The 13,922-nt window shown below is 39.8% G+C and overlaps 2 protein-coding genes across 2 annotated transcripts in view; both read left to right on the forward strand.

The window, feature by feature from the left end:
* The first annotated feature begins 2,778 nt into the window (after nt 1–2,778).
* On the forward strand, nt 2,779–4,084 carry LOC121140024 (elongation factor 1-gamma-like). The gene is given in 2 exon segments (XM_040744491.1): nt 2,779–3,503; nt 3,505–4,084. Coding segments are annotated over 2 exon segments (1,203 nt in total). The 5' UTR covers nt 2,779–2,796; the 3' UTR covers nt 4,001–4,084.
* A 3,787-nt stretch (nt 4,085–7,871) lies between these two features.
* The window catches only part of LOC121139783 (1-phosphatidylinositol 4,5-bisphosphate phosphodiesterase beta-4-like), a 28,578-nt gene continuing 22,527 nt past the window's right edge, over nt 7,872–13,922 (forward strand). Inside the window, exons 1-2 of the mRNA XM_040743776.1 lie at nt 7,872–7,907; nt 8,504–8,588. Of these exons, the coding sequence (XP_040599710.1) occupies nt 7,872–7,907; nt 8,504–8,588 (121 nt within the window). The remainder of the gene's footprint in view (nt 7,908–8,503; nt 8,589–13,922) is intronic.

The following is a 13,922-nucleotide window of genomic DNA, read 5'->3' on the forward strand; positions in this document are numbered from 1 at the left end:
TATATACAAATTTAAATTTCTGAAACTTACTGTGTAGTTTAGCCTGTTTTTAGACTCATGACAGCTCTACTGCCTCTGTCTCCCAGGTAGTGCAATTACTTGCAAGATCTGTCATGCTTGGTATACATTGATACAATGACTTAAAAGTCCTGCTTTATATGTGTGCATTTGTGCCATTCTATATTTGTTATACTGTTTGTGCATTTTCCTTATTTCCCATTGGTCTTGCAACATACTTATATATTGTACTAACTTTTTCAGATAGCTGGCTTTTAGTTTTATTTATAATCTTTAATATATGTCTGTTTTATGTCGTATCATTTTCTTCAAATGAGATTTTACTATGCTGTCCAGCCTGACCTACAACTTGCAATTCTCCTGTCTTGGTTTCCCAAGCTGCTGGAAATACAGGCAGGCATTGCCATGCCCAGATGTTTTTATTAGCTTTTCCATTTGTCTTTATTATTTTGAGCCAGATGCTGTCAGTGTCTGTTGTTATAAATTCAAGTTTTCCCATATGGTTGGTAAAATATCAATTATTAAAAACTAAATAATGCAAAACTGTAAGTACATAAAGTATATTTAAAAACAAACACAATAAGCACTCCAAACCCATCATTCAATATCACTTTCTTATGTTTTCTTACTGTTTAAGTTTTTGAGATTATTCATATCTATTGTATTGGAATGAAGGGACTGTTTTATAACAAGGATCTACTGTGCATCTTTTCCCAGTAAAAATAATTTTGGCAACTCAAAATTGGCTGTAGTGAGAATAGTCAAATCCCAGAAATATGTAAATGTTATCTATAAACTAGAGATTGATTTATTGCTTGTTTGGTAATTCTCAATCTATGGAAATATAATAAATTTTTGATTATACTGTATCTTCAGATATTGCATTTTAAATACTACATCAATTATTTTCCCATGTTCAGAATTAATATCTGGGTAAGCAAATGAGTCAGTCATATCATTGGCAAGTAGGTCAATATTTTTCACATGTGCTTAGGAGTATTGATTCTTTAGTTGGTGTGTTCAATGTGTGTGCTTTAAAAAATCGTTTGAATGTTTTTAGTTTTAGGTTCACAGAGAGGTTGTCTGTAAGTTTGGAGAGTTTCCACACATCACTTCCTTGACATCACCATAATGGTGCTACAGTTGTCAAATGGAACAATACTGACACATAACTACACGAAGCCTACATTAAGGTTCAAACTTGCTCTTTATAGGTGTTGGAAAATGTATAATGACAAGTATATACAGCCATATTATCATACAGAATAGCTTTAGTGGTCTAAAATCCCCTCTGCATTGTGTGCTCCTCCCTCCCTCCCTCTCCTAAATCTGTGGACATCTGCTATTTTTTTTACTGTCTTCAAAGTTTTGCTTTTCCCAGAATGACATAAAAATATTAATCTTCTTTCAGATTGGCCATTTTAATGTATTTATTAACTTGTTATTTTATTGTTTTGGCTACAGCTTTTCTATCCCTAGTAATTTTATCTACTTTATCAGTTCCTGAAAGAGGTGTGCTCAAATCTCTCACTGAGATTACAGATTTGATTATTTCTCACTTTACTTCTACTAGCTTTAACTTGGCAAGTTTTGGAGTCATGCTTTGAAAACTTTTCAGTTTGGATATGGGTCTCTGCATCTGTTGCCATTAGTTACTGAATGAAGTTTCTGTGATGACAGTTAAGTTATTCACCAACCTGATTACAGGGAAAGGCCAGTTCAGGCACCCTCTCCACTATTGCTAGGGGTCTTAGCTAGGGTCATCCTTCTGGATTCCTAGGAAATTCCTTAGCATCAGGTTTCTTCCTAACCTCTTAATGGCTCCCTCTATATAGATATATCTTTTCTCTCCCATCCCATCCTTCCCCCAATTTGACCATCCCATTCCTTCATGTTCTCCTCCCTCATTCTCTCCCCTTTACTGCTCCCCACGCCCACAGTTTACCCAGGAGGTCTCATCTATTTCCCCTTTCCAGGGTGATCCTTGGGTCTCTCTTAGGGTCCTCCTTGTGGAATGCCTTGCCCAACCTTGATGGGGGGGGGCTTGGTCCTGTCACAACTGAATGTGGCAAGCTTTGTTGACTCCCCGTGACAGACCTTATACTTTCTGAGGAGTGGATGGGAGTGGGTTGGGGAGAGGTAGGGGGTGGAGGGAGGGAGAGCTGTGGTTAGTATGTAAAACGAATAAAATAAATAAAATTAAAAAAAACTTTCAGTTTGGCCAGGTGGTGGTGGCACACACCTTTAATCCGAGCACCCAGGAGGCAGAGACAGGTGGATTTCTGTGAGTTTGAGGCCAATGAGGTCTACAGAGTGAATTTCAGGATAACCAGGGCTATACAGGGAAACTCTGTCTCAAAACAAACAACCTGACATACCCAACCCCTCCCCCCACAAAAAAACCTTTCGGTTTTGGCTGATAAGGTGGCTCAGTTAGTAAAATATCTAAAGACCTGAGTTGAGACACTGACATCCACGAAAAAAGCCAGGTGTCATAGCATCTGCATGTAACTCCAGTGTTGGAGGTGAGAAGAGTGGACAGAGCTAGATTGGAACTTTCTGGCTAGTCAGTCTAGCCAACTCAATAACCTGAAGGTTCAATGTCTCCAACAATAAAGTGGAGTATAATTGAGGAAGATATCCAACACTGGTCATTGACCTTCATGGATACGTGTGCACACACAAATTTATACACACACACACACACACACACACACACACACTCAAATTTCAGAGTAAAAATGTGTAATTTAGACCCCCTTTCTCTGCGGAATCACCATGGCGGCTGGGACCCTGTACACATACCCTGAAAACTGGAGAGCCTTCAAGGCCCTCATCGCTGCTCAGTACAGTGGGGCTCAGGTCCGCGTACTCTCCGCGCTACCCCACTTCCACTTCGGCCAAACCAACTGCACCCCTGAGTTTCTCAGAAAATTTCCTGCTGGCAAGGTTCCAGCATTTGAGGGTGATGACGGATTCTGTGTGCTTGAGAGCAATGCCATTGCCTATTACGTAAGCAATGAGGACCTGCGGGGAAGTACTCCAGAGGCAGCAGCTCAGGTGGTGCAGTGGGTGAGCTTTGCCGACAGTGACATCGTCCCCCCAGCCAGCACCTGGGTGTTCCCCACCCTGGGCATCATGCACCACAACAAACAGGCCACTGAAAATGCAAAAGAGGAGGTGAGGCGAATCCTGGGGCTGCTGGACACTCACTTGAAGACAAGGACTTTTTTGGTGGGTGAGCGAGTGACGCTGGCTGACATCACAGTTGTCTGCACCCTTCTGTGGCTCTACAAACAGGTTTTAGAGCCTTCTTTTCGCCAGACCTTCCCCAATACCAACCGATGGTTCCTTACCTGCATTAACCAGCCCCAGTTCAGGGCAGTCTTGGGGGAGGTGAAGCTGTGTGAGAAGATGGCCCAATTTGATGCTAAGAAGTTTGCAGAAAGCCAGCCTAAAAAAGATACTCCAAGGAAAGAAAAGGGTGCCCGAGGCCAAGGACCCCTTTGCTCACCTGCCCAAGAGTACCTTTGTGTTGGATGAGTTTAAGCGAAAGTACTCCAATGAGGACACGCTGTCTGTGGCACTGCCATATTTTTGGGAGCACTTTGATAAGGATGGCTGGTCCCTGTGGTATGCTGAGTACCGCTTCCCTGAAGAGCTCACCCAGACCTTCATGAGTTGCAACCTCATCACTGGAATGTTCCAGCGATTGGACAAACTGAGGAAGAATGCCTTTGCTAGTGTCATCCTCTTTGGAACCAACAACAGTAGCTCCATTTCTGGCGTTTGGGTCTTCCGAGGCCAAGAGCTTGCTTTTCCGCTGAGTCCAGATTGGCAGGTGGACTACGAGTCGTATACATGGCGGAAACTGGATCCTGGTAGCGAGGAGACCCAGACCCTGGTTCAAGAGTACTTTTCCTGGGAGGGGGCCTTCCAGCATGTGGGCAAAGCCGTCAATCAAGGCAAGATCTTCAAGTGAACATGTCTTGCCATCGCCTAGCTGCCTGCACCTACCCTGCAAGGGAGATGGGGGTCATTAAAGGAAACTGAACATTGAAAAAAATGTGTAATTTAATTTTCTTAGTGAATATCTCTGTTTCTCTGTCTTTCTGTCTCTGTCTCTCTTTGTCCTTGACTCTCTTTCGTCTCCCTCTGTGACACTGAATAGCTTGGAACTTAGTATATTTGAGGTTGGTGTCAAACTTACAGAGATGGGCCTGCCTCTGCTCAATACTGGGATTAGAAGTGTGTACCACTGCAAATGGCAGGGGTGATAGTTTTTTAAAAAGATTTACTTGTTATGCATACAGTGTTCTGCATGCATGCATCCCTGCAGGCCAGAAGACGTCACCAGATCTCATTACAGATGGTTGTGAGTCACCATGTGTTTTCTGGGAATTAAAATCTAGGACCTCTGGAAGAGTAGCCAGTGCTCTTAACTGCTGAGCCATCTCTCTAGCCCTCTCCTGCCCCCATGTTTCTTTTTATTAATCCTTTTTAATATTAAATTCCATTTCTCCAGTTATGTACTTTTTTTATCTCCACCTGTGTTTCATGGTGATGGGAACTAAAGTGAGGGCCTTGTAGATACTTCACAAATAGTCTGCTACTGAGGCACTCCATAGCCCCTACCCTCTGTTTCCTTTATTGTTGTCATGATGTATTTATTATATATGCTTCTTTTAGACAACAGACAGTGGAATTTTTCATTTGTAATCTTAGTACATCTATGTTCAAACATATTTATATATTTATTAAGTTGTCATGCTGGGGATTGAACCTTTGGTCCTGTACATGCCGGATAAGTGCTTTATTATTGACCTACACGCTTAGCAAAAGTTTCCTTAAGTTTTATCATTTTATATTATTTAAATAGCATTTTAATTTATTTTACATATCAACCATAGTTTCCCCTGCCTCCCCTCCTCCCAGTCTCCACTTCTCATCTATCCTGATTCTACTTTCCCTCCGTATCCATTCAGAAATTAGCAAAAGTTTAAATCCATTTAAATTAATTCAGACTATTCATGCATTATTTTTTTGTTTTCTGACGACCATGATTTGTATTTTCTTTTAGTTTCACATCCCATTGTCTAAGTGCATCAGTTTTCCAGGTTGATTTCATTGTGTGTATGAGTCCTTTGCTTGCATGTATGCATGTGCTCACATGTGTGTCTCATGTCCACAAATGTCAAGAGAGAACATCAGATACCCTGAAACTTGAGTTACAGATGGTTGTAGGCTACGATGTTTGTGCTGGGAATCAAGCCCTGGTCCTCTGAAAGATCACATGTGCGTAGCTGTGGAAACATCTCTCTAGCCCTCATTTCCATTTTTGAGTTGGAGCAAAGATCATATAATTGCTGTTCTTTGGCAAGTATGACATCTCTAACTCTATCACATTGAAAACTTGAAACTTTGATGTCTATCTTTTTTTTAACCTTAAAAACTTTATCTGGCCAGGCAGTGGTGGCACACACTTTAATTCCAGCACTTGGGAAGGAGAGGAAGATGAATCTCAGTGAGTTCCAGGACAACCTGGTCTACAAAGTGAGTTCCAGGGCATCCAGAACTGTTACACAGAGAAACCCTGTCTCGGAAAAAAAATGTATGTGACTCATTCTTTGAGCTAGGTAGCAGTTTCCAAGTGGTAAGTACAGTTTTTCGTACTTTCTTTGTTTCTAGTCCCTTAATATGTTCTTTCTTGTTTTCAAACTTTCACATATATTATATATACATATATTCTTTAAATTTGTGGTGTGTGTGTGTGTGTGTGTGTGTGTGTGTGTGTGTGTGTGTGTGTGTGTATGTGTTATGGAGTGGTGAATTACTTCTACCAGGCTTTTTACATTGACTAGGGGGAAAATGTCTGTGCTCTAACCATTAGGCTCTACTGCCTCTCAATGTTACTTCCTTTGGTAGATACCAATCTCATCCTTGATGCTTCTGTGAATTTTGAAAAAAATGACAGAATTCAATCCATAAATTTATCATCGTTGACATAATCAACTATGGAATACAAGGTATCAAATTAATTATATTTATTTACCAAGCAAGCCTATCATTTTCTTCACTATCTAATAATTTTTTCCTCAATTCAGAACCTTAATAAATGAAGACATTTGTCTGTCAGTTCTCATGGAACACTAGCAAGTCAAGTTTTGAGATAGTTTCATTATGAGGAAAGAAGGCTCAAAATTTAATGCACCGCTTAAAACTTCATCCTTAAAATCGAAGTGCACAGTTGGGCGTTGGTGGCGTACACCTTTAATCCCAGCACTTGGGAGGCAGAGGCAGGTGGATCTCTGTGAGTTGGATACCAGCCTGGTAGCGAGTTCCAGGACAGGATCCAAAATAATACAGAGAAACCCTGTCTCGGAAGAAACAAAAAAAATATCGAAGTGCACACAGAAACCTCTAGATATACAGACTAGCTTTCCATGCTGCAACCATTCCTTGTTGGCTAATATATTTAGAAGTCTGAAGATCAACAACACCTGTCGCTCTAGTGATTCTTTGACAGTAACCTTTGCCTAATTCTGTATAAATATATGAACATCAATTAAGTTGTCAAGCATTGTAAGGCACTTTTGCTGGAGTGAAGACAATGAATCACTCCTGGAATTTCTCACTGACTGTCCCCCAGATGTCTGCCATCCACCTTGCCAGCTATTTCCTTGCCTAATCATTTTTATTAAGCCAGAGTCTTCAAAATGGCCTGTGAATGTTGTAGCATTCTCTAGCAAGCATACAGCTTGGACTAGATGATCTGTTACTAGAAGCCCTCCCAATTCTGGCATTTAGCATGATCAAATTTCATTGCCAGCTTCTATAATTGAAGCCAGATATCGCATGACATTAACTTCATGCTTAGGAAAGTGACACTGTTCATGTTTATTGCCATCTTAGACTTTAGTCAATTCAGTAGTGAATTCTTCAATATCCTGGTTTCTCTAAGAAGCAGAAGAAAGGAAGGACACTAATATTTATTGCATTACCACATAGCATGTCTTTTCTAAACTAAAAAATATGCCTCTAATGGAGTTATTGTTTTTCTTATTTTAAAAGAAACAGAATTTGAGGTAATGTAAATGATTTGCGGTGTGTAACCTTCTAAGTACATTACATAAATTAACTCATTGAATTGCTATACATACTGGATGCCATAGACACCTCACACTGTACATGAAGAAATTAAATCATAGAGAAATAAATTTCCCCAGACCATACAACTAAAACAGTCAGGTTTAAGATTTGAATCTAGACGTTGTGAATCTAAAGCTTGTATTCTTGACAAATACTTAATAGTCGATCCCCAGTTACACTACCTTATATTCTAAGTGTTTTGCACTCATTTTGTCATGTCATCTTACAAAATGCTAGTGGATCCTATATAATTTTATCAACTTCTACTTATCAATTAAGTGAATAGTGTTAGGAAGGTAAGGTACATAGTAACATCATGTGGCTTTTTACTTGTGAAAGTAACAAGCAAATTCAATTCAAGCGTGTTTAGTGCTACTTTTTTTTCTTTTAGAATTGAATATCAAGCTGCTTTCCTGGTGGTCAAATAGGAATGGACAATAGTACTCATAGATAGTCATTACTCTTTCAACACAGTCCGTCGATACTTGTAAATTCCCAGCGACACTTGCTTGAAAATATTTGCAATTGAAAAACCGAGGGTGGGGCTGGCGATGCAGCTCAGCTGTTAGCAGCACTTGCACTCGTAGTTTATTCTTCCAGAGGACCTGGAATCAATTTCCAACACTCACATGGTCACTCACAACCAGCTGTAATGCCAATTGCAGGGACTCTAACACCTCTGGCCCCCACAGGCATATGCGCCCATGTACATCTGCACCCCCATGTACGTGTACTTAAAAGTAAAGTAAACTCAAGGGTTGGAGAGATGGCTAAGCAGTTTAGAGGACTGGCGTTCAATTCCCAGCACCCACATGGCAGCTCACACCTGTCTATAATTCCAGTTCCAGGACTTCTGTCACCCTCACATAGACATACATTCAGGTAAAATACCAGTGAACATAAAATAAAAATAAATTACTAAAAACAGAAAGCCTAGCTGAGATGTCCAGGTGAGACTTTGTACCATGGGAAACTTTGGAAGAAATATGCAATGCCTCTCTAAATAAGAATGGTATTTAACCAGAAAGTTCACCAGTACTTGGAACTGATGCTAAAGTTGAGGCAGTTCCTGGCCATTAGAAGACTTTTAAGATCTTTCTTCTCTCTCTCTCTCTCTCTCTCTCTCTCTCTCTCTCTCTCTCTCTCTCTCTCTCTCTCTCTCTCTCTCTCTCTCCCTCCATTTCTTTCTCTTTCTTTTTTCCTTCCTGCTAGATTGCTTTATTTTGGGGAGGTTTCACAAGATCATGCCTCACAATTATGTAATGTACTTTGAGCATATTCTCCCCCAAATTACCTGAAAAGTAAAAGTTTTCTGCTTGGTATTTTGTCTTTTCAGGCCAGGAAATTGATGGCTAAGTTACTGGCTTTGAAGTATGAAAAAGAAGGGATGTATGAGAGAAAACACATCAGGAAAATATTCGGTAATAACTATAATTCAGGCTATGGACTAGAGCATAAAGCTGAAGGGTATTTACTTTGTCAAATTTGCAAAAAAAGAGATTGACATTGAAGACTACTGCCTTTCTCAGTTCTATTTTGAACTCTGACATTAGCTACTTACATAACTTGAACTGGATACTTAGTATATCTCTACCTCAATTTTCCCATCATTGAAATGGATGTCATAGTACCTATCACATTATGAATAAAATATTTTGGTTTTCATGTTATTTTAACATTTACTAGAAACTGTATATAATAATTTGATTATATTTTACATAAAAGAGCCACCACAGACATTTATATAAGTTAAAAGCAAGAAGGATAATTAAGGAAAGCCCAGGCCTTTGAGCTACTTTTCTCACAGTCACAGTTCACTAGGGAAAGGGGTTTATATTGTACAATTTTGTGAAGTGAAGGAAAGACTTAAACACAAGCCTTTAGACACAAATAACTGGATAGGGAACAGTCAACAGCTAAAGAACTCCATTCCTGACCACAGCTCCAACCTAGACATCTGTGTGGATTTCTTTCCATGGCTTAGGAAATCACATCGCAAAGATGTATCTTTCCAAGACATAGTCTCAAATATTCACTCAATCCCAAAGGCAGAGGTTATATTACTCTGTCTTCTTCATGAATAACCCCATAACTTCTGTCCCATACAATGTTTTTATGCTTGTCTATAGCACTCGATAGCCCAGAAGTAAAATAGTACAGTCTAGGTTCTCTCTGTTTAATGAGAAATGAACAGAGGTATACTTGTCTGAAGAATAGAAAGTTCAAATCTATCACTAACAAACAATTCCCAGAATGAATTGTCAACGGATGAAAGTGGGTTCTAGTTTCCCATGTATGGTAACCCATCCTTGTTGAGGGAATAGTGTAAAGCTTTCTCTAAATTCCCAGGGCCCTGGGATCTGAACCCATCTCCAGATACCTAACTCATGAAGAGTGTTCAGTTAAAGAAATTGCCAAAGGTCCAGTGGATATTTTCAGTGAGATATAGATGAATGAATTATTTGAAACAGGTGTGGCATATAATAAGATCTCAGCAGTGTTCATTGCTTATAAAATTGCGATTATTATTATCACATGTGATGACAGTAACTGCTGTGACAGAAAAGATAATGTAAATATTTTGTTCTATCTATCTATCTATCTGTCTGTCTGTCTGTCTGTCTATCTATCATCTGTCTATCTATCTATTTATTTTTGAGACAGGGTCTCCCTATGTAGTCCTGGCTGTCTTGGGACTTTTTATGTAGATGAAGCTTATCTTGAACTCACAGAGAACCACATGCCTCTGCCTCCCAAAAACTAGACTGAAAGAACTAGAGGATGTGTGCCACCACACCTGCTAGTAATGTGAATCTTAAAATGTACATTACATAGCTTTTGGGCCATCAGCCACACTTTTCCATAATTATCCCAAATAAATAGGTACATATTTGGCTACAAGTGTTCATTCTAGTTTGCTGATTAGCTTTTGTTAACTTGATACAGACCTGGAGGACAGATCCTCAATTGAGGCAATGCCTCTGTCAATTTGGCCTGTAGGCAAGTCTGTGTGGCATTTTGTTGATTGTTGATGTGGGAAGACCTAGTACACTGCTGTTAGTGTCACCCCTGGGCAGGTATAAAAACAGTAGCTGAATGTGAGCCTGAAAGCAAGCCAGTAAGTAACTTTGTTCCATGGTCTCAGCTTCAGTTCCTACCTCCAGATTCCTGTAGGCACTTGACCTGCTCCGACTGCCCTAGATGATGAACCCTTCCCTGTACAATGTAATAAATTCTTCCCTTCCCAAATTCTTTTGGTCAGTGTTTTACTTCAGCAACAAAGAGCCAGTATCTATGTATATATAATGACAAAATTGAAACCATGTATTAATAATGTAGATTTCTATGTCTTCACAAGGAAGTATCTTTACACTAAGTGAAGAAAGTACATTAGTTTCAAAAAGTATGTGTATATGCATATGCTTGGAGAATAGTCTGGCATAGGAACAGCTCTGTAGTAACTTGAGTTTTGGTAATTTGAATGACTTGACCTGCTGATAGCTTATTCCTCCCTTTTCCTCTCAGTGAGTGGAAATTATTTGTGTATTTTGAAGCAGTGACTAAAATATCTTTGTATTTATTCATTTTTATTTATGCTTACGTTTTTTGCCTGCATATATGATTGTGCATCATGGTCATTCACTGGCTTCAGAGGCCAGGAGAGGATGTTAGACAGATCCCCAGGAACTGGACTTAGGGACTGTTGTGAGCTGTCATGTGGGTGCTGGGAACTGAACCATTGGTGGTCTGGAAGAGGAGCCAGTGCTTTTCCTGCTTTTACCAATTTCTACAGCTCCTAAGATAGTGTTCTTTAAAGGTGAAAGCCTGCCAGCTCTGGTCCTCCTCACCTGGTCACTGGTGAGGCCACTCATGGATACAGATTACATAGGAGGTACTTTACATATCCACAGCCATGGAAACAGAATTTTAAAGAGAACATCAGTGGTTGCCTTCTGTGGCCCCTTGCTGTGTCAGTTACACCTTAAGAGTTACTGTGGATTTGCATAAATTAAACACCCACTGGATGAGTGCCATTGTCTTGAAAAATAGAATGTGATGAGCATGGAAGAAGGAGGGAGAGGGAACATTTGCCTTTGTTTCCTGGTACTCTTTTCTCATCAATGCTTATTCAAGACTGCTTTGACTGTAGCTAGGTTGTGGTTTGGTAATTTCCATGGTTTTTTTATGATGGGGAAAACAAGTTGAACAGCATTTTCTTTCGTGAGAGACACTCCTTTGGAAAGAGATGTTGGACATTGGACAGCAAGATCACATGTCATGGGATGTGTGTGCGGGCTTAGAATTTTCTAGTGAAAAGTGCCCTTAGGAACTGCCCGATCCAGAGTTGCCTGCAACCATTATTTGTAATCCATGCTGACCTTTCCATAAACACAAAAATCACATCCTTTCTCTATTGTGGATCATGAACACAATCTTTCTTTTTCACACAGTTTCTCTATAATTAAAGAAATTTAAATATAATTTAAAAACTTCAATTGTTCATTTGGAATAGAAAAAATGCTTTAGTGCTTTTTAAATGGTCCTTATTTTGATATTCTATCCTCCTGGAATTGGTGTTCATGATGGCCTCACACTGAGAAAAATCATCAAGCCAAGACTCTCTCCTCATAACCACTTCCTTTTTACTCTGTTAATTATTGAGCTCATATCATGTTCGAAGGAACACACAGCTCACATTATGTGCCTCCCTGTGAAAACAGAATCGCTACAGTTCTAATAAATAAGCCTGTGGCTAGTGGAAATTGGATTTGTTCATCCTCTATTCATTGAACAAATATTTATTGAGCATTCACTATGACTAGAGCAGGACTGTAGGCCTGCAGGAAACAGTGGTGAGCCAGAAATTATAGTTTGTCCCAGAAAGATAATAAATACAGAAAGGCTGACAGTGACAAGTGCTATGAAGAAAACAAAGGGTAGCATGGGAATGTTTCTCTATTTATTGGCATTTGGGAAGAACGTGCTGAAGAGATAACATTTGAGTAAAAAGCCGAGTAGAAGAGAGAGGAACATTATCCCAGATAGTCCTAGAATTGAAGTGCACAATGAAATTAGATACATGGAAATACATAAGGATTATCTAGTGCCATTTACCAGAATTTGTTGAATCTAAGAACAGGAAGGTCTTCTGACTGTGATGGAAGACATGGGCAAGGGCAGGTAAGCAGTGCAAAGCATTCTACACCCCATGTTAGAAGGTAAGAGATAAGCCATTAATCTGTGTTCACTTGGCAAAAGAGAAACAAGAACGTTAGTATCAGGTTGGATTATATTAAGAACAAACATCATCAGTTGGAACTCCCTATTCCTTTAGGCACCTGGGTTCTCAGTGAATTCAGCTGAGTCATTAGGCTTAAAAAATCTCTGTATGCTTACCTTGCCCTCCTTCAACCTAGTCCTGTCACTGAAGTTTCTGGTGAGATTCAGGTTCCAAAGGGCAAGCAAATAAAGTCATGGGACTAGATGCTTATGCTTTTAAAGAGTGCAAAACAGTGGTTGGGGGAAAGGGACAAAAGCCAGGAAGCAATGTGAGCAAACAGTTATGTGGCTGTTTCTGGCTTCCCAGATCCATCCTGCTGTTTCTGTTTCCAGTAATTCTACTGATCCTCCATACAGATGCTGAGTTTCCCATTAATGTACTCTCTATTAATCCCCGCACGCTCACCCCCAGAAAGGAAACTTACATATTACTGATAGGGAATGTTCTTCTGTATATATATTTCTCTTATTTGTTGATGAATAAAACACTGTTTGGCCAGTAGAGGCAGGAAGATATGCAGGACTAGGAGACAAGGAGAATTCTGGGAAAAGGTAGGCAGAGAAAGACTGAGAAGAAATCTCAATGTAGCCACCAAAGGAGTAACATCTTCGAGCATTCTCCGGTAAGCCAAGACCATGTGGAAATACATAGATTTACAGAAATGGGTTAATTAAGACAGAGCTAGCCAATAAGAATCCCTAGCCATCATCCAACAATTTTATAATTAAGAAAGCATCTATGTGTTTATTTGGGGCTGAAAGGTGACAGGACCTGGTGGGACAAGAAACTCCGGTTACATATTACAGTGTTAGACCTTAAACTGAGTGCTGTAGAATGGCAAGACTCTGAAGTGATGCTTTGGTGACTGCTATAGTGAGATACATTGGATATTGTATAGGGAGATAAGTGGGGTATATGACCAAATGGGCGTTGGGTTTCTTAACCAGGCTCAACAGATAAATTATATTTGTGTCTCCTGGACATACTGGCTACTATAAGAAAATGTCCACCTAAGAGATAGTTTGTTCCTGGACAAGGTAGCTTGTATTCCATTATCATGTCAGTGACCTTTGGTAAATGGCTGATGTAGTGATTTGAATAAGAATGGCTCCCATTGGCCCATATGTTTGAATGTTTAGTCATCAGGGAATGACACTATTTGAGAAGGATTAGGGGGTATGGCTTTCTGGAGGAAGTATGCCACTGGGGGTAGGCTCAGAGCTTTCAATAGCCCACAGTAGGAGCAGTGTTGTTCTCTCTGCCTGTAGATCAGGATATAGCTCTCAGATACTGTTCCAGTGCCTGCCTGTGTGCTGCCATGCTCCATGATGATAATGGACTAAACCTCTGCAAATGTAAGCAAGCCCCCAATTAAATGCTTTCTTTTATAAGAGTTCCTGTGGTTATGGCTTTTCTTAACAGCTATAGAATAGTGACTAAGACATCTGAAGAATTTTTCCATCAGATTAGTGGA

Source organism: Mesocricetus auratus, unplaced genomic scaffold (genome assembly GCF_017639785.1).
Source record: "Mesocricetus auratus isolate SY011 unplaced genomic scaffold, BCM_Maur_2.0 Super-Scaffold_100003, whole genome shotgun sequence".
Classification (NCBI taxonomy): domain Eukaryota; kingdom Metazoa; phylum Chordata; class Mammalia; order Rodentia; family Cricetidae; genus Mesocricetus; species Mesocricetus auratus.